Source organism: Vanderwaltozyma polyspora, genomic scaffold, assembly GCF_000150035.1.
Source record: "Vanderwaltozyma polyspora DSM 70294 KpolScaffold1004 genomic scaffold, whole genome shotgun sequence".
Classification (NCBI taxonomy): domain Eukaryota; kingdom Fungi; phylum Ascomycota; class Saccharomycetes; order Saccharomycetales; family Saccharomycetaceae; genus Vanderwaltozyma; species Vanderwaltozyma polyspora.
In genome coordinates this window covers 99,546-120,203 of record NW_001834672.1, presented here as the reverse complement: position 1 = coordinate 120,203, position 20,658 = coordinate 99,546, and the positions used below count along the sequence as shown (strand labels likewise).

At 31.9% G+C, this 20,658-nt stretch overlaps 7 protein-coding genes and 1 further gene across 7 annotated transcripts, besides 3 other annotated features; 5 read left to right on the top strand and 3 right to left on the bottom strand.

Annotated features, from left to right (window-relative positions):
* The first annotated feature begins 533 nt into the window (after positions 1-533).
* Positions 534-1,892: a sequence feature (similar to hypothetical protein; correction of possible frameshift sequencing error~similar to Saccharomyces cerevisiae YDR458C and SRC1 (YML034W)).
* Kpol_1004p54 lies at positions 534-2,534 on the top strand (the record flags this gene model as incomplete).
* Positions 1,894-1,929: a sequence feature (similar to hypothetical protein; correction of possible frameshift sequencing error~similar to Saccharomyces cerevisiae YDR458C and SRC1 (YML034W)).
* Positions 1,932-2,534: a sequence feature (similar to hypothetical protein; correction of possible frameshift sequencing error~similar to Saccharomyces cerevisiae YDR458C and SRC1 (YML034W)).
* Positions 2,535-3,190: 656 nt separating this feature from the next.
* Positions 3,191-5,029, top strand: Kpol_1004p53 (nucleoporin NDC1; the record flags this gene model as incomplete). The annotated part of the gene is made up of 1 exon (XM_001645486.1): positions 3,191-5,029. One exon carries the CDS (start codon positions 3,191-3,193, stop codon positions 5,027-5,029), a length of 1,839 nt encoding a protein of 612 aa, XP_001645536.1.
* An 809-nt stretch (positions 5,030-5,838) lies between these two features.
* USA1 (Usa1p) lies at positions 5,839-7,986 on the top strand (the record flags this gene model as incomplete). Its single annotated transcript, XM_001645485.1, has 1 exon — positions 5,839-7,986. The coding sequence occupies one exon, from the start codon at positions 5,839-5,841 to the stop codon at positions 7,984-7,986; it is 2,148 nt and encodes a 715-aa protein (XP_001645535.1).
* Positions 7,987-9,880: 1,894 nt separating this feature from the next.
* Kpol_1004p51 (peroxiredoxin) lies at positions 9,881-10,471 on the top strand (the record flags this gene model as incomplete). The annotated part of the gene is made up of 1 exon (XM_001645484.1): positions 9,881-10,471. One exon carries the CDS (start codon positions 9,881-9,883, stop codon positions 10,469-10,471), a length of 591 nt encoding a protein of 196 aa, XP_001645534.1.
* Positions 10,472-12,887: 2,416 nt separating this feature from the next.
* Positions 12,888-14,123, top strand: Kpol_1004p50 (uncharacterized protein; the record flags this gene model as incomplete). The annotated part of the gene is made up of 1 exon (XM_001645483.1): positions 12,888-14,123. The coding sequence occupies one exon, from the start codon at positions 12,888-12,890 to the stop codon at positions 14,121-14,123; it is 1,236 nt and encodes a 411-aa protein (XP_001645533.1).
* Positions 14,124-14,486: 363 nt separating this feature from the next.
* YML6 (mitochondrial 54S ribosomal protein uL4m) lies at positions 14,487-15,329 on the bottom strand (the record flags this gene model as incomplete). Its single annotated transcript, XM_001645482.1, has 1 exon — positions 14,487-15,329. The coding sequence occupies one exon, from the start codon at positions 15,327-15,329 to the stop codon at positions 14,487-14,489; it is 843 nt and encodes a 280-aa protein (XP_001645532.1).
* A 574-nt stretch (positions 15,330-15,903) lies between these two features.
* ECM11 (Ecm11p) lies at positions 15,904-16,842 on the bottom strand (the record flags this gene model as incomplete). Its single annotated transcript, XM_001645481.1, has 1 exon — positions 15,904-16,842. The coding sequence occupies one exon, from the start codon at positions 16,840-16,842 to the stop codon at positions 15,904-15,906; it is 939 nt and encodes a 312-aa protein (XP_001645531.1).
* Positions 16,843-17,491: 649 nt separating this feature from the next.
* Positions 17,492-19,519, bottom strand: Kpol_1004p47 (putative hydrolase; the record flags this gene model as incomplete). The annotated part of the gene is made up of 1 exon (XM_001645480.1): positions 17,492-19,519. The coding sequence occupies one exon, from the start codon at positions 19,517-19,519 to the stop codon at positions 17,492-17,494; it is 2,028 nt and encodes a 675-aa protein (XP_001645530.1).
* Between the last annotated feature and the right edge of the window lie 1,139 nt (positions 19,520-20,658).

Below are 20,658 nucleotides of genomic sequence, written 5' to 3'. Positions count from 1 at the left end.
GTTTTTTCTTTGGAGGAAAGGAAAAACAACAAGGGTTTAGGACAATGTTTAGATCCAATGAGCCTTTTTTTAACCGGCCTTTACAAACCGCATTTTTGGTTATCCCAGGGGGTTTATTTTTAGACCTTTTAATTTTGGGTTTTAAAGAAAAATAGCCCTGGTTTTCAATTGAATCCGGCGGAAATTTTATTTTGGTAAAAATTTATCTTAGAAATTAAATTGCGAATTGGAAGGATTTGCCTAGATAATTTTGTTTTCCAGCTTTGGAAGGAATCGTTTTAGTTAAATTTTCGATGCCGAATAAGATCTAATTAGAACAATGGGAGAGAAATTTCTTTTTCCCAACAGCAGCAAGACCAGCAACAGGACCAGCTGAGCCAAAGATCGGTTGATGTTACAGAGACTAGTAGTGGTGATGATTATACTCGTGAATCCAATGAAGATAAAAGTGAGACACAAGCTCCTATGAAAAATGAAAGTACTGTATTGGATTCAAAGAAGAGAAAAATTTTTTCACTGATGATGAAGAAGATATGTATGTTGTGAAAAAAAGTTATAATGCTGAAATTTTGAATACCCCATCAAAGAAAATTGTTAGCAAACCTTCTATAACTAGTGAATCAGATTCTAGTAGGAAGAAAAGAAAGAAAGACGTCGCTGAGACTAGTTTGATTGAAGAAAAAGTCTCCAAGAAAAGCCCTACTAAATCTCCACACAGATCTCTCATTATTGAAAAGTTTGAAACTTCTGATTCTTCCGATTCATTTGTTGCAGCAAACTCTTCCCTTATGTCAGAAGATTTCAAAAAAAATAAAGAGAAAGACTTTTCCTATAAAAGAAGAACAATTGCTCCAGATTTGGCAAAACTGAAAGTGTCACCAGAATTTACAGAACAGTTAAAAAATGCAGTTAGGGATAACAATGAGAAGATAATCGAATCAAAGATTTGGGATTCTGCCTCTTCATCAATTGTTGAAGAAGTCAAACAAGATGTTAAAGAGGTGATGGAGATTCCATCCTCAAATAACACGTCATCTGTGGAAAATGTAGAAACTGAAACTGAAACTGAAACTGAAACTGAACCTGGAACCGAAAAGGAAGATCAAGATGCAGATTTATCTGTAAAAATATCTACCCCCGAACTGCCAACAAATGCAGATGTTCAAGAGGCAGAAACTCGTGAAAAGGAACTGGAGGAAGCACTTAAAAACACTGAGGTCATCGAGATTAAAGAAGAGGGTTTATCTGAAGAATCAACTGAAGTTGCTTCTAGTTGTAAATTAAAGAAAATAGCCAAATGTGTTGGTTCAAGCTTATATAGCTTGGTTGTATTTTTACTTTTCATATTACCTGTCCTATATGCTGTTTGGTATAGAGAACAACGAATCTTAACAGGTTATTGTAGTCAAGAGTTACCGACTTATCATATTCCACAACAGTACAGGGAAAAATTCCCAATCTTAGAATCTTTAGATCAAACTTTGGATCTGTATAAGCCAAAATGTATTCCATGTCCAGAAAACTCAATATGTTACCCCAAATTAGAATTAAAATGTAGACCAGAACATACATTAGTTCCAAATAAATTTGGTCTTTATGGTTTGATTCCTTTATCTGGATCCTGTGAATTAGATGGAAAAAGAAATAAGCTAGTTTCGGAGGTTGTTAAACATGCATTAGATTTTCTGAGGGCTAAGAATGCAGAAATTTCATGTGGTGAAGGCTCTGATGATCTGATCAGTGGCATGCTAGAACAAGAGTTATATCAAATATTCCATGAAGCTCGTGCTCCATGGATAGATGATGAAGAATTTGAAGAATTATGGGAGCAAGTCGTTGAACAATTGAAAAATGAGAAGGAAATTTCTTGGAGGCAAGTGAGTATTAAATTATAATTTTTTTATTATTATTCAGAACATAATGATTACTAACAAATTTATATAATTTACTTTTGTAAACAGATACAATCCGAAGACATTGAGTCTAGAAGAGAGCCAGATGGCTTCAAGAGGTCCAATGACATTCAAAAACAGAAGGAATATATTCAATCAGATGAAAACCAGGATAAAGACAGGGTTTTTCGCTCAACATCCAAGAAGTACATCAGCTTCAAATGCAAATTTGAAAGAGATGTATACCAGACGTACTTACAGTACAGATATTTAGTTTGGGCAACTATAATAATGGCTATTGTTTACAAATTTTCAGAATACAAATTAAAAAAGTATATTCAAGAAAAAGAAAAAATTGATGAACTTACAAAATTTGTAATTGTAAAATTAATTAAGGCAAAATCTCCAAATAGTAACAATTCTGAAGTTTCTTATTTAAGTACAGTTCAATTAAGAGATATTTTCTTATCAGATGTAGTGGACTTAAAGTACAAGAATTATTTGTGGAAAAGGGTTGTTAAAAAATTGGAACATAATAATACAAATGTAAAGTCAAGTCTGATTGAAGTACATGGTGAAATTATGAAGTGTTGGGAATGGATAGGACCTATTGATGTTGAAGAAGATACCGAAACTAAATAAAGATTTTTCAGCTAGTAAGGGTGATGATGACTAGTGATGATGATAATGATAGGAAATCAATAATCGTTGGAGCTAAAATATATAAATTTGGATTAAATAGAAAGTTAATAGACCCCGATACTTATGGATGTAAAATGACGGTTTTATGGAAAAATGTAATTTAATGAATAATTATTGTTGTTATAAATAATTGTTAACTTTAAAGAATCTTATTTTATATAACTACACTTAAAAATATTTTTATATTTAGTTGATGAAATAAACATTAAGTAATCATTAACTATTCTTTTTTTGTTTGTGTAATTATCTTTCGAGTAAATAGATAAATAAACTATAGGGCAACACCCTGTGTTTGTTGAATTTCGCCGTATTGGAAATGGTAACATCTTCTATATTCCCAACTTAAAATTCATTTTACTGTGTCGTTGCCATTAATTTTGACGTCATCTTTTGGAAATAAACCTTTATTTTATTATGGCGAAATTTCGCGATGCTTTCAATTGTTGACAAAAAAAATAATAACACATTGAATTATTTAGACAAACCTAAAAGATAAAAGAACTGTTAAATCGATGATCTATGAGGAGCATTTAAGGGAAATTTCTCAATTCCATGAGTTATAGCTTTAAGGAAACAAGTTGGTGTATATCAAGGTAATGATGGAAAGATTTTCTAACTATTCCCCCAGATATAGTTATAATGCAATATTCAGTGATGTTTGTAAGGCAAGGTTTAACCACTTAGCAATGAGATTGTTTGTTATATTAGTGATAATGGAAGCTTCCATATTCACAATACTGTCAAAAAGTTATTATTCTACTTTAGAGAGTCTTTTTCTATTCTTAATCAAATTCATTTTACTTTATTTTGCATCATTAAGCATTTCAATAATTAGAAAAAATTATTTACACGTTCAATTTAAAGGATATTCAAATGTAATAACCCATGTACTTGGTCAATTATTTAGTTTGAGAACAATAGTATACCAATTGCTTCACGTATTTTGTTCTGTTTTAATATCATTAGCAATTGGTGAAAGTTTTGGTTTATCCTACTTATCCGCCAATTTACTAAATTATTATAGAATTTACATCTGGTTTATTATTCCTACTATTTATACTGTTCAGCATAGTATGTTTGATTTAGATAGATTGTCATTTACTTTTGAATCTCAATTCGAACCCCCACAACAGTTTATTGCACTAAGAATATATAGAATGATAGTAAAATGTTCAATGTTAACAGTATCGTTAATGTTTTTAACACCCATTATCTTCTATTTTTTAGCAGGAAGTTTTTTCATAGGATTCCTGCCACAATTTGAGTTATATTTGGTCTCGTTTTTGGTATTTCTACATTTTGAATTCGTGAATATTGCATTTAATGCTCATATGTCAATTGGATGTTTACATAAGGGTAAACCAATTTCCTCACTTTTACCAACTAAGATAGAGACCTTAATTAGCGGTTTAACATCCAAAAAACAATTTACCAAACTAACTGCATTTCAAGAATTAGCGTATAGAGCAACATCTGTTGATCCAGGTATACGTACATCTATATATAACAGCAGACACGGGAATGTAAATTTATGGTCAAATATTGTCAAAGAATGTCTAAATAACATAAACGAATCCAATCAAAATGTGAATGCATATCTAATGTCAGTACAGACATATTTAAATTTGGATTCATCAAAAACACCAACTGAAGGAAAACAAAACTTCGTTGATATCCAGAATGAAGACGTATTATTTGGTAGCCATCCTGTATTATCTAAAAATTTGTATCCAAATGCAAGCAACAGAATTCCAGGATCTATTAATGCCGATGATATAAATTCCAGTAGACTTAACGTTAGAAACGAAAAAATACTCTTAGGGGGTGGAAGAAGAGTTATCAATGCTAACGTTAATAAAAACCAACCATTGAACTCCATTTATAAAAGAAGGCATTCAATAAATGAACCAATTTTTACACATGAGGCAGCATTCTTTACAATACTGAAAGTTCTTTTTGACAAGATAAAATCAATAGTTGCAAAATTTTTCTTTCCATCAGTTGAATTGACGCCTACAAATTTGCAAAGAGTGACAATACTTGATACATGGTTAATCTCTAAGAAATGGCAGGCAGAAAAATTGATTCCATTACCTGTTTGTCATGCTAATAGTATCATAAGTTTAATGGGGTTATTGATGAATGCTATAGATGAAGATCCAAGAGGAGGTGTTGTATCGTCAGTTGGGGAAGTTTTGAAGACACTAGAGAGGTCTGTCGGGATTCTAGGAAAATTTGTAGACTGGGATCCATACAATTCAACAACAATAACTCAAACAGAAGAAAAAGAGCCAAATGCAGTTTCAATATTATATGATTTTTCAATTAGTGCATTTTTAGAAATTGTATTAAAATACAATGTATTACTAAATGACGTATATTTAGATGAAGATGTTGTGAAACTAAGTAAATGGGTTCTAGATTTATGCAACTGAAAGGTGAACATGAAATAAGTTATCTTTCTTTAGACAAAATCCTTAATTTAATTATTCAGCATCGTCATAACCATCATCGTCATCGTTGCCGGTGCGGTCACACTAAGACAAAGAATTCATAAAAGTCTTTGTTTCTTTATTTTAGCATTATATAATTTATATATTTTCCAGGGAATAAACCCAAATAGATACACAGAAAACAGTAACCCAATTGACATGGGCTGATTTAACTTTCCCCTTCTTCAAGTCGAAACAAATAAGAAACTATCCCTGTCGTTACCATTGATTGATTATCTTAATAAAATGGCATAAAGTTTAAAACCTTAATTTATGATTATGCAGTCATGTGACCAAATCAGATTGCCTAATTAGGAAATTCATGTTGATAAAGGTAAACATCATTAAGAAACTCCCGGAGAGCTGCATTGATATTTCGAAAATTGAGACATTAATAATGGAAAGAGGAGTGGAAAAGAGCCTTTTTTTGATAGTAGTAACGGTAATCGTTGGGTTTACTAAATAATGAATTTTAAAACCATTTCGAAATTCGAAACTCTTTGAATTTATAGGTTCGATGAGGTCATTAATGTATTCATTTTAAGGTTTCATCTTGGGAATAAAATACAAGTGATTTTGAAAGATAAAATTGCATAGATTGTTAGAATTTTTATCAAACAATTATATTCTTTTATAAAAGGAAAGAGATAGTAATAAAATACAGAAATTAGTAATTAAATATAAACAGATTGAAGTTTACTTATAATTAAAAAAATCAAACATTATATATACAGATTTAGATTTTATTTGACATGGAATGCCTTGCAATTCCTTCGTTGAGGTTTTTAGTAACCTCTCCTGACAAGAGGTTAATCAATTCAAATTTATTTATTCATGTGCATCAAGAAACTTTAAATTTAAGATTACTTCAATATATCCATCATACTATTTATGAAAAAATACAGGCAGAATCAGCCATAATCAAAGTTACTGATTCCAGTTCAGAAGAAGAACCAACTGAATTATTTGGATTAGGTCATATTTCAGAATATTGTCTAACTTACAATTCAAAGATTATCGAATTATCAGATATTGTTAAAAATATCGAATCTGATTCCTCATCTTGGTTAATCCAGTTAGAATTCAAATTATGTGATAAAAATTTTAGATATAGACAAAAATTAGATTATCCTATCTTTGGCGGTTTTAATACAGTTAATATTCATATTCAAATTAATACATGGTCGAAAGAGAAAAAAATTGATATCATTGAGTATAATATCCCATTAAGATTAACCATAAGAAAGTTAAAGGATAAAATATTGGAACATCTAATTAGATATGAAACTTCAGAGGAATTAAACTTTTGTGGGATTAAAAGAAAACATAACGTAAATGACTTTGAAAGCTTAAGGATAAAGGGTAAAAAAACTACAATATTTTTAAACGATTCACAGGATTCAGAAATATACAACGATGCTACCATTTCTGAATTACTAAATATCAATTTCCCATCTGCTAAAAATAGTTACTATACTCTATCCTTTAAATTAAACCATGGCAAACATAATCACCACCCTAATGAACGATATTGTATCGAATTTATTACAGAGGCAAAGCTAACTACAAATAAAATGATAATCACCCCAGAGACCACTGTTGATGATGTAAAGGAATATATCTGCTCGATTTACGCAAATTCATTGAGACTTTATCATAGAGATATAAAATTATCATTTGATGGTCATCATATCCACACAATGAATGCTGCGGGAAACTTATCTAAAATTGCTGAATACATTACTGAACTTGAAGGTGCGAAGATACATCTTCAAATTAACCAAGAATACATAGAACCAGGTCCAGGATTTTGGTCAGAATTATTTAGTAGTCCCAATAGATTTAACTTTATGTACACGGGATCATATTGGGAATCGGAAAGAAGTGCACAAACATCAAGAGATACACATAATAGCGAAGTAAATGGGATAAATTTGGCTGGTCCAATGAAGAAGCCTATTAAATTTACAACAGAGTCAGGATTGGTTATCAAGAGAACAGGGCTATTATACGAAGGAATAATTAATGAGGACAGGAAGGAACAAATGATACCAGAAAATTACTTCAATGACTATAAACAAATTCTTACGGTTGATGATGACAGTAACCTTCAGTTGTCAAGATCTGATTATAGAACAGAGAATGGATTTATTAATCTAACGTCTGATGTTATTGATAATTTATTAAATGAAAGAAGCAGAAACTTTGAACAAGAAGAGATTAAAACGGATAGCGCAAGAAATATTCGTGTAAGAAGAAGAAGAAGATCAAACCAATATCTGGAATATATAGTAGAGTTCTGGTCAATTATAAAAGTTAAAGCAGTCCATATATACCCATTATTATCATTGTGTTCCAGTACCGTAATTTTAGTATGCTTTAATATCTTTTTCCCACTGTTTATCATTTACGAATATGGAACTTACTTTTCATATTCATTATCATTACCTGTGGCTGTCTTTCTTTTAGTCAAAATATCAATCTGCTTCAAAGAGTTGAAAGAAATGTGGTGTTCTTATTTATATAAGAGAAGGATTTTAAGCGAAGAAAGTCTTTCTAACATGATTAATTTTGTCGACAAGGGTTCATTATCAATCGAATTCTACAAAAAATGTAGAGATAATATAAATGCAATTGACGTGTTATTGATACCAAATTTAAGATATAAGAGAAGAAGGGCTTATGAGGTTTGTGGATTTAAAGAAGTCACATCACGTGATGAAATGAAACATCTTAAGAATCTGTTCCTTAAGACAGCAGAAGAAGAAATACCGAAAAGCACCCTAGATGGACTTTATGAAGCGTGGCTAAGGTCCTTCCGGAAATCATTAGAAACCTCAATACCCAAAGACCTGAATGATTTTATCATTTTATTAAAAGAAGAGATGCAGAAGTCATAAGCGTTTATTATATTTCTCTACAATATTTTTCAAAGAAACAAGAAAGAGAACCACTAGAGAAAAAGGATTCATTAGTGGTAGCCCTGTAACAACATAGTAGATTCCATATTCATTGCATGCATATAGTTTTATTTTTTTAATAGTAAAATTTAAACTTGATTAATACCATATAAGAAAATACCCTTTTTTAATTATTACACCCAATCTCTTAGGTTAGCTGAAATAGGTTCTGTAATGATCTAATCTTAAAGCTTGACACATTTATTTTTTCTATCCAATCAATTTCATTAATAATTTAAACATTACACCGCCTGTTCCTAGTAAATTATTCCTTAAGATTCTGTACACATGACAAATCATCGAGAACAATCGTGATTATTAACCGTAGTAGTACCATAATAATCGGAAAGAACTACGCTATAAATCCCACACCTATACAGAAATAACTACAGAGATATAAACATTTAATTCCAATAGATTATTACAACATTTGCTCTCATGGAACAACAAAGAAACACAGGGAGCAGTTCTCAACTCACACTTACTGACATGTAAAAGCAAACAATTAGTAAATCCAAAAACAACCTCTCGAACTTGTTAAATAAGCAAATATACATTCACTTTAACTGCCCAACAACCATTAAAAAGACCAAAAGTGTACATCTGGTATCGAACTGAATAAAATAGTTTGACAAATGTTCTGGCCAGACCTCCAAACAAATATATATGCAGCGACCACCATAGCTACTACTGCTGCTGCCACCAAGATCCTTACTAAGAATACACAGAAATAAACTTCTACTGAATTAAACTTTCTAATGGAGACCAGCCAGTTCTTTAGAGTCAATTGGCTATTTCTTACTAAAGCTAAATACATGAAGTCCAATATGTTTGAAACTAGCTTGCTTTATGCTACTTTCTAAGCATTTCTTTTGTCTTGATTTCTTTCTTTTTGCCCATCTGGTCTTTTTTTTCTTCGAAGAAACTTTTTAGCTGTATGCCGAACAAGGCAACAGGTGAAAAAAAAAGAGCTTCAATTGATTTCGAAGCTGCTTTTCAGTCAAAGTGGAAATGAGAAAAAAAAAACATTTTGTCAGACATTTCTGGCCTATACGAACTTCTTACTAATGATACTTACTTCAAGAATATTGAAGGGTTCATCAGCAGTCGAGGTTTCTGTTTCTTCCTCAACATCGCAAGACATTTCAAATCAAAGCCAATCCAATTCCATATGTGCGCCTTAATATCAGAAAGATTTATAGATCCCACAGTAGTTTACTAATACAACAATTAACATTTTTTTTGTCTTATTTTATTTCCACTTGTTCAAATGAGCTTCGATACGATAGAGGATATATCTTCTCTCTTGCGATCTATCCCTAGCTTTGTCTACGTACTTAGCTCACTTTGCTTTTTGTCCTGGTTGTCTGTGGTTAAAAGTTCTCGAATTCTATTATTTTACAAAGCAGATGGCAAGTTCAAAGGGAACCATTTATTTGCACATTATTTGATTTTAAACGTTGACCTAGAACCAAAGCTTTCCTTGTACATGAATAGGTCAGACAAACGTAAGAATCAATTGTAATCGAAAAAAATCTTAATTAGTTTTTTTCTGTGTGCTCCATACCTTGTGTTCATTTGTACTGGAGATAGACTATTAAAAACGTTCCAGACGTTAACGATTATTTGAAATTGATTTAATCTTGAAAAAGGGATCTGAATTTATATATAAAGGAGATATAATTTTTTAATTATTCTTCAATTTCAATTCTCTTTTCCTCTGTATTATATATTATAGTTTTTGTATAAGAACAAATCATCAAGAACAATTAACAGTTCAGATATTTAAATCTAAAAACCAACCTTTACCTTTACCCAACTAAATAAATTAAAAATGGTCGCTCAAGTTCAAAAGCCAGCTCCAACCTTCAAGAAGACTGCTGTCGTTGATGGTGTTTTCGAAGAAGTTTCTTTGGAACAATACAAAGGTAAGTACGTTGTCTTAGCTTTCATCCCATTAGCTTTCACTTTCGTTTGCCCAACTGAAATTGTTGCTTTCTCTGACGCTGTCAAGAGATTCGAAGCTTTGAACACACAAGTTTTATTCGCTTCTACCGATTCTGAATACTCTTTGTTAGCTTGGACTAACGTTGCTAGAAAAGATGGTGGTCTAGGTCCAGTCGACATCCCATTATTGGCTGACACCAACCACACCTTATCCAGAGATTACGGTGTTTTGATCGAAGAAGAAGGTATTGCTTTAAGAGGTTTATTCTTGATCGATCCAAAGGGTAACGTTAGACACATTACCATCAACGATTTACCAGTCGGTAGAAACGTTGAAGAAGCTTTAAGATTAGTCGAAGGTTTCCAATGGACCGACAAGAACGGTACCGTTTTGCCATGTAACTGGACCCCAGGTTCCGCTACTATCAAGCCAACTGTTGAAGCTTCCAAGGAATACTTCAATGAAGCTAACAAATAAGTTCAATAATACAAGAAAGCCCGTATATAAATTATGATAATACTATCACAGATTAAATTCAGAGATGGCTTTTTTTAAGTTCATTTTACAATGAAAAGGTTGGGAATATGGCATAGATTGTTAATTTCGAATGATTTTCAAACTGAATTTATTACGTCAGTGAGGTTTATCCTTTATTTTCTCTTTTTATTATTCCAGAACTTATTTTTTATAGATACAAAACATAACTCAATAACTCAAACCATTTATATATAAATATCAATTTATATTCACCTAATGCAATAAACATAATTAATTTTTATTTTTAAGCTTTATTCGTAACTAAATTTTGGTAAATAATCAACACCAGAGAATATTAAACAAATGATGTCATAGTAAGCAGAACCAAAGAATATTAAAAATTGACAAAGGAGGATAAATTACCCTACTTTTCGCAAATGCTTCACACCAAAACAAATATCAAACACAACGTGACCTCAGGAAGGATTAACTATTACTACTGTATGGCAACATAGAAAATGAGTAAAAAAAGGTATTTAATTAACGAATTAGATGTATAAATTAGGTAAATTACATGAGAATTGACAACACCAAATGCATGAGTAAAAAAGCACAGGAGAAAGGCAAAGGCAAAAGGCAAAAGACATGAGCAACGGCAAAAGAAACGCTAAACTGTACTAACAAAAGGAACACAACATTTTTATGACCGACTCCCCTTTCAAACTGTTAACATAACCCTTAATTTTGGATGAGAGGAAGAAGAAAATACGTATTTTGTGCAATCCTACCCTTTTTGCCTAAAATGGAATACAAAGACACGAAGAAAAAGAGAAACTTAAACAATACCCCAAATAGGCATTATCGCCAAATTTAGTAAACAAACAGGCATGTCCTTCCCAAAACAGCAACGCGTTGTTTCTAATAACATCATTAAAAGAGTAAACAAACTAGACTAGTTTCATTACCTTCTACGCTCCAAGGCCAAAATTTATCTCACTTCGCGTTTGAACTCAAAAGCTACACTCTACGAATCTTAATCTACGTTTAAATTTACATCACCTAATCAAGCAAAAAGGGGCACCTTTATCCGCCCCTCCCCCCTACTCGCCTTCCTTTTTGCCGTTTTTTTTTTCACCAGAAACGAAACAAAATTTTTCGGTTGGTCATCGCCAACACAAAAACTTATTATTAATGCAAAACTTAAATTTGAACACGAAATTTCAATGATTATTTATAAGAAGAAAAAAAAATCTGCCTTTTTTTTTAATCATTTCTACATGCGTTTCTTAATATCTATTTCTAGTTTTCCTTTATTTTTGGTTTTGAATTTGGTTTTCGAACTTTCGAAATTTGTAAATGGCGTCACAAACCAAAACAATATCGTGAACTGCTTGCTGCCTTTATTCTAAAGAGTACTTGTTTCTATTAATACTCAAAATGTTAATTTACGTTCGAAATCATGAGGTTTCTCTCTTTGCAATCAAGAAAATTTCATGTTGCCCACTCTTTGTTTACAAGAATTCCTCCTATCTGAACCATCTCGGACACACAAATACACATATCTCTCTTCTCTTGGCCTGATCCATTAAGACTTGTTTTGAGATTTTAATACCTCCTTCCTATTATTAACCTATTTCTTTCCTCTTGAGTTAATTAATTAATGGTTTTTTTGGTATTCAAATTGAAATTATAAAATTCAATTTACGCCAAATTAAGTATATTGTGCATCTGTAATACATAATATCTTTTTATTCTCTTCTTTTTTTTAGGTTGACTCCGCTACTCTCACTTATCTCTATCTATCTATCCTTTCTAATAGCAATATCTTCACTCTCTTCTATTTAATTCACTGTATGGTTTACCTGAGAATTAATTCTTTAATATGTGTGTGTCTGTGTGTGTAAGTATGTAGGTTTTTTGTTGTTGTTGTCGTTATTGTTATTGTTTATTTCTTTCCTCAGACGCGACTTGATCTTGAATAACTTCTAATTAAATAAATTATAATTTGGTTACTGTATTGGGTTACTCTAGTACTTTTCCTTAAGCAATTAAGTCAATCTTAATCACAAAAATTTTCTTAAATAGTAAACATCTTATTACCTGATCTATAAACCATTTGTTAACTATCATTTCACATATACACACACATACACATATGCTCATATATATATATGCCTGGATGTTTAAAATAATTATCTTTTTCCCTGGATCAGTCTCTTCATAGCACATTATATTCATAGCACAATTTCAAATCATATCTTTATTCATAAGATATATCAATTCATTGTCACCCTCATATTCATTCCTTCCTTATTTATTATTTAATATTTAATATTTAATATTTGATATCTTTCTCTCTAAAAGAAAAAGTTATCCAGAAAAGAATAAAATTAAATTAAAACTTCAAAAATTTTCAATGGCTACCCAAAGAACTTCATTACCTTCACTGTCTTCAATTTTATTCAATAGTAATACCGCTACCACTGCTGACGTTACTTCAAATGCTATTTTACAACAAGCTTTCCATCATGATAATCGCGGAATTATAAGATTACCACCTTTAAACGCTACTGGCATCAATCGTCCAAGATCTGTCGACAGTGCTTTAAGACATACTGCAAGCGATATCGAATTGGTTATTTCTCAAAGCCAACATCAACAGCAACAAGAAAACAATCAAGAATCACTATTAAACAGATCTCAATCTTGCGCTACATTACAAAACACAAACACTCCATTGAAAGATCATGTTCAGCAGCAACTTAATCAAAATAATAGTTTTGAATCACCATCAACTCCAATAGTGAAAAAGAAATCCAGTCATAAGATGAATGATATGTTAACACCATTGTCTGCTGCAAAAGCTATTATCACACCATCTACAAACGATAAGAAGAGAGCATTTGCATTCATTACCCATTCACAAGAAACTTTCCCAACAAAGGAACCTAAAATTGACAATGCTCCTTTAGCTCGTCGTAAAAGAAGAAGAACTTCAACTCAAGAATTGAATATTTTACAAAATGAGTTTGCTAAAGATGCCACTCCTGACAAGCAGAAAAGAATTTATTTAGCTGAACGCTGTAAGATGTCAGAAAAAGCAGTTCAAATCTGGTTTCAAAATAGAAGACAAGCAGAAAAGAGAAGAAAAATAGCAGCAGAAAAAGGCTACTCACACAACGATAATAGCAATGATAATAAATCAGTCGAAGGTACAACAAATGACTCAAATACTACAACTGACCTTAATTCGAAAACTCCAGAAACTGAAAAATCGATTGATAACATTCATCAATTGGATAAAACCCCAGAATTACATATCCCATTAAAGGATAATCAAGTTACTCCTTCAAAGAGTAAATTGGAAAGTAATAATCATTTAGAGTCACCAATTCCGACAAGAACCACTCCACCTCAAAAGAGAGGTCAAGCTTTAACTTTCCATTTAAGAACTGATAAAAAAATTTTAACTCCTTTGAAAACTTTACCAAATAACAGAGTAAATAAGCTTATTAATGGTGATATGAATGCAAAGGAAAATATCCCAGATTCAATCGCTTCTATGAATTGCAACTCTCCTAAGAAATCATCTTTAAAGATTAAACAAACCAATTCTATGCCATTAAAGGAAATTGAACCGAACAAAGCTTAAAACTAAAAAGTTTTAATTTCATGAATTTATATTTTACGAAGGTTTAAATTTTTATCAATCACATTCAACTCCAGCATTATAAGGACACTCATTGCATTGTAATTATATCATCAATACCAATACATATATAACGGTATAATTTGTACTATTTAGCATATGTTCTAACAAATTAACACATTTATATTCAAATCACCTACTTAAATTGCATTATTATTTAACTTGTTCAATAAAACAGTACTTAAATAATTATTGATGAATAAAAATAATATAATATAGGAATATACTTATTTATACGATAATGTCGTGAATAATATTTTATATATACATGAATGTTTATAAAGTTATGCATGAAGAGACATCTACTCAATCAGTACCATGCATCACACATAAATAGCTTAGAGCCTCAAGATCAATGAATATTTTCTGTGCCTTTAAAATATCATTGACTTCTATTAACTCCTTTGGAATAACATCAACCTTTTCGCTATGTTTTTGAGTATTCTCCATGAAATCAAATTTTGGGAAACTGGTAATGAATAATAATCTCTTTTTGCCAAGGTTATGCTCATTTAAAAATTTGTCAAAGACTAAATCAGCGCCCTCACCGGTTTCAGTTGAAGGTAATAGTTCAATTTGGTTTAAATCAGTTGGACATGATGAATCTTCTAATACCTCTTCCAAAGTTGATGAACGATAATCTTTGTTACCGATGACAATTAAATTACCTGATTGATATTGATGACTTAATGCATTGATAAAAGCTTTTGAATATAATTTTGCTGGTAAATCAGTAACATAATTATTAGGAGCTGTTCTTGCCAATGCTTGACCACCGTTGTGTCTGGTTGGAGAGTTTGCATCACCAACTCTTGCTCTACCTGTACCTTTTTGTTTATGCAATTTTCTACGGGAATAACCATTTTCACTTCTACCTGGCGGATTAGAGGCACCGACTCTTCTTCTATCATTTTCATAAACTACAGCCTGCCACAGAATATCTCTTCTAATCGGAGCATTCAAATGCGTAGATGAAACTGGAACAAAACTTACTGGTTCCAATGAAGGGAATGAACGAACAGTGGCTAGAACAAACTTACTCTCTTGTATCACCGCATTAGGAAGAAATTTCTCAGCAGAAACTGTGCCTAAGGTAGATTGAAAACGCAAACCACTATTCACCAATCTATTATGACCTAACCTAAACATTCTTTATAGTTTTTTAGCCTATTATTGTTGTATCTTCAAATATAAAAGATTGTAATAAATTCAAATTAATAGTATATTTTAACCTAATGAAGCTATCATTTACTATTCACAATCAAAAATCAACACAACCACAATTATATAGATATCAGTCCACGCCGAAATATTAACGATTAATCACTTTATGAACCTTTAGTACTCTGGATTATCTTAAATTGTTATACTTAATACTGGACTAGTCTTTAAATTTGAATCTTATTATCACTTTACTTGAAAATATTCCAAAAATTTGGCGAAAAAAAAACGAAGAAACACTACCCGGACAATTCGGATTGTTAGCGCCGTGTAGTAAAAAAACATGTCACTAAATATTCCAGAGACAGATTTATTAAAGACAACAGAAATATTTTAAACTAATCCAATACCTAGTGACTTAATCTATACTAGCTATGTGACGGTATCTCTACAATTTTATATGATAATCAAACATTTTCACGTACCTCTTCGTTTTTTTCATTTCCCCAAACAAAACAAACACATAAGGGTAATAGAGCAAACAATAAAGTTAATCTCTTCTTTAAATGATCTCTAGTATTTCTTTCCCTAGATCCTTAATTTTATTCAATTTTGTATCCAACAATTTACCTCGTTTATTAAGAGCTTCTGCTCTTTCATTTATCGCTTTTGTAATTATTTCGAATTTATAGCTCAACTGAATTCTTTGTTCAACAAGTTCACCAACATGTTGAGTATATTCATCAATCATTTTCTGTCCAAATCCTATCCATTCAGGTAGTGACCACTTTGCTGCATCACGATAGAATTCTTCTTCATTTGGTTGGAGATTCTTAAATATCTCATCCATGTGACTCTCTGCAAATTCTTCATTATCATTAAGTTCATATAGCAGTTTGTCACATATTTCGTAACCTCCAGGCGATTCACAACGTATATCTTCATATTTCAAAGTTCTTTCCTCATTATTTTCTGAGTCAGAAAATTGTTGTTTGACATTTTTATCATCAAAATTTCCAATATTATCAGTATTTGTAATTTCTTTAGATTCAATAAGCTTCTCTTCAATTTTTTTCCCAGTTTCTACACTCTCATGTCTTGCAACATATAGTTCATTGTTTTTATAATTTTTCTTCTTCAAATGTTCTTTGGGTATTTCCATTAATCCTAGCGACTCCTTCTTAATCACCAAATGATTCTCTGATCCTATATCTTTCTCTTGTGAAACTTTTAAAATTTTGTTCTGCTCCTCATTGGATCCAACAACCACATTAGGACTGAGTAGGAAATTGACATATTTTTGTTTCAACATATCCTTTTCCTTTTGTTTAGGTGACTTTTTAATATTTGAGATATCACTAAGAGCTGGGCGGTTAGGACATGATTGAGAACTTCTAATAGTCGCTGAGCTAGATTTGGAACCATTATTGTTCTGGTTGATTTCACTTGAAAGTAACTTGAACTCGTCTATAGTATTGGGTTCTGGCTTAATTATTGTCATAACGTTATACTCCTTCTTCTTCTCACAATGTTAAAGATTTTTTAAGTATTCTGTTTCCAATAGATTTAATAAATTGTTTCAAAACTTCAAATTTCTCGCCGCTTAAATATTTTGGAAAATTAAGGTTCAGAAAAAAAAAATAGTTCATTAACATTAATAATTATCTACTATAATACTAAATTATAAAATAATCATATGTACATAAAGATAATTAATCAGAGAAGTGAAAGGAATAAATATTAAACATTAAAAAACACAGATATAACTTTAGTAAAAAAAAAGGAATTGATTTAACTGGCAATATGATTCATCTTTTTGTACTATTATTACTATTACTATTATCATTATACTATTACAAGTACTAAAAAATTTGAAACTTTTTTGGTTTTGGTATCTGCAATCTTTAAAATCGTAAAAAAAAAATTGATGCAAAAAAACATTGCATCATTGGAATCTATTCACAGTGACTGTTGCTTATGAATTTTAGCTATTCGTTAACAAGTAACAATAATGAATTCATTAATATGGTTCGTAAATTTTCATTTATTGTCAAAATAATGACAATTGACTTCGAGAGAGACTTATATGAGGGAAAATATAAAAGATAGACTCAATTGATGGAACTAAGTAAACAATATGACACTTTTCACTAATCCATAGCCGCATATTTCTTACAAGCTTCTTCCCCGAAATGTTCATTCACTAAATGGGTTATCGCAACGGCACCAAATAAATTAACAAATCTTCTCCTAACGACGATATTGTTATGAGAATCTGGCTTAATATCAACCAATACCTTTCTCCAGGACATGGATTCTTGCCATGCTCTGGCGATTCTCTCTTGGACTCTGTTAATTCTTTCATTTGGATACATAACTTTTTTCAAAATAGGCCTATCGGTATAATGTGGAGGTGGTAATTCCTTTGGATGATATATTTTATCATGGACAATTGCGTCTGTCCTTACTGCTGGATTCTTAATATACTCTTGTGTAGGATCTGGTGCTGTCAATACAGATAATGCAGATAATGTGGTAGACGCTTCTGGAGGAGGACTAAATTTCTCCTCAATACCACCTGCTTCATCTCCAATAGTTTGAGTCCTTTTATATTGCTTTAATCTAGAATTATGAATTAATGCTTGTGGCATCATCCATTGCAATGCTGCTTTTTTATCTTGTTTTTCAACTGGGATCTCACCAGTGACACTGGTTTGTCGACTTAAAGCATTTAAATCTTCTTCAGAATCTTCAGATGATGGGTCTGAACTAATCTCTAAAGAACCAACTGCTGCTGTCACTGAATTTGTAGATGCTTGAGAAGATGGATTAATATTTGGATTGGATGATTTTTCTAATCTTCTTCTTAATTTTCTAACTTTGGCTAAACTATGCCAGTCCAAGTATAACAAGGCTGCGGTACGCAAAGGAACAATACCGTCGTGAAGAACGTTTGCATATAGAGTTCTGTGAACAAATCTCTCAAAGATTGGTTTTGCAGGTTCCTGAGGAATGACTTCTAATAATAATTTCAATCTACTTCTATTTTTTGCCAAAGTAGTGTGGTTATTAAATGCCAAACCTTCCTTTGAAGTTAGAGGAGTATGCTTTAGAGTCAAATCACGACCAGTTATTCCCAGAGCACCTAAATCCAATGCTAAAGTTACATATTTTGGGAAGTCTACAGTGACACCGATATAAGGACTTGCCAAAGTAATGAAATTAACCGGTTTTATACCATTTGGGCCGAAAAAATCTGGTTCCATTACAGATAGGTAGTGAATTGCCATGGATTGAGTGGGCCCACCTAAGGAGTGTCCGATAAAAGAGATTTTATCAACTTTATATTCCTGATTCAACTCATCTACCGTTTTCAGAATGTATTTAGCGACATTAACACCCAGATAATGAACCCCATACGCTGATTTACCCATATTATCCATACAACCTCTCACGACTACATTTGGATTTATCTCTTCAGGTATGCCGTCAGTAGTCTGTTCAATACAATCTTTAATATATAACATATCACAACCAATATTTGAAAAAATACCATGGGTTACAATAACCAAATGCACTGGTTTTTTTGGATATTTTGGTGGAAGGTTCCATAAACTATTAGTATTCCATTTATCGATATCCAAACCATCCAAATGTTTCAATTTTCTTTTATCTCTCATTGGGAATTTTCTTACGGTACTTAGGGACATACTAAATTCTAATTTTGGGATTGCGGTGACTGCGACTTGGGAGATAATATCTAAAGTCCAAGAATAACAATTAGTATCATCAACTTTTGAATTTTTATTCATAACCAAATAACCAATGAAGGAATCATCTGGTTTCAAATCACTACAAAATTGAATATCTTCCTTTTCATCATATACTTCATTTTCATGGTAGTTATGAGGTCTAATATCCAAGTAGAAAGCGTATGGGCCTGTTAGATAGACAGGTTTCAATAGAGGACTTTCTCTATTTTTAATCTTTACGAATAATTCGTCGATGAATATACCTTGTTCTATTAATTTATCTTTATCTATTGTAATTTTATATCTCACTAGATCACCGATGCCCAAGCTTCCGACTTCATGAGCTAGTAGATAATCTGGTATGACATGACTAACATTGCTAGTATCGCTACTACTATTGTTAGTCAATCTTTTTTTGTCAGACATTTTTATACCACAGGGGCAGCACAGAGATAAGAAGTTCCACAACTTTTTAGAATAAATTAAACAATGAAGAGTTCGACAGCTCCCGACAACACAGACTAAAAACCGTAGTTCAATAATGAATTGAATTTTATAAGCAAGCAACCGATGCAATTACGATCACGATCACCAACCTCTATATTAGTGGAAGTAAATTTCTTTTGCCTTTTGAACACACCAACTTTTCTCAGTATATGTATATATATATATATATATATGGGGGGAGAGAGACAGTATAATATTTTTCTTTGAGAGGGAAAAAGGTAATAAAATAATTCAATCACAAAGATAATAACGAAATCTAAACAGAGTGTGCAGTTTAGTTTTTGTATAATCAATCAATCAATCAATCAATCAATTAATAACGGAAGTCGAGTAGATTAGATTAGATGTGATTACAATAGAAGCCAAAACAAAAAACCTAAAAACCAAAAAAATCGAGTTCACCACAAAGTAGTCTAGCGATGGCAACAAGAAACAAATAAGTATAGTGTGAATCCGACCAGTATATATATATATATATAAATGTATGTATGTATGATTGCTAAACAGCGAGTATGAGAATATGGAATATAGAGTTGAAATATAATTGATGCAAGTATGGGTATGGGTATGGGTATGGGTATGGGTACAAGTGTCTATATTATTTCAGTCAGATCAAACCAGCGTTAAGAGTTTTAGCGATGTGTGGTAATATTTTTTTTTCTGGTTGGGTTGGGTTGGGTGACTGGATTGGGTTGAGTGAATGGATTGTGAATTTTTACGGCTCATCCATTTTTGCTACAGAGCGCAGTGGGTCCGGCATGAGGAGGACAGCGCTAGCAGACGGGAGAGCACCACTGCCACTGCCACTGCCAGAGCCAGAGCCAGAGACAGCAAGATGCAAGATTTAAAACACCCCGTCTCTGCCCCTTGGCGATAAGAACCAAATCGAGGGAAGAAAGGGAGAGACGGGAGAGAGTGCGAGTGTTTTTTTTGGGTTGTGTTTGGCCCACGGAAGGGAAGGGGAGAGTGAAGGGGGAATATTACAGACAGGGGCAGGTGCATACTGACTTTGGGACGGTTTTGTCGTTTTTGTTTTTGTTTTTGTTTTTGTCGTTCTT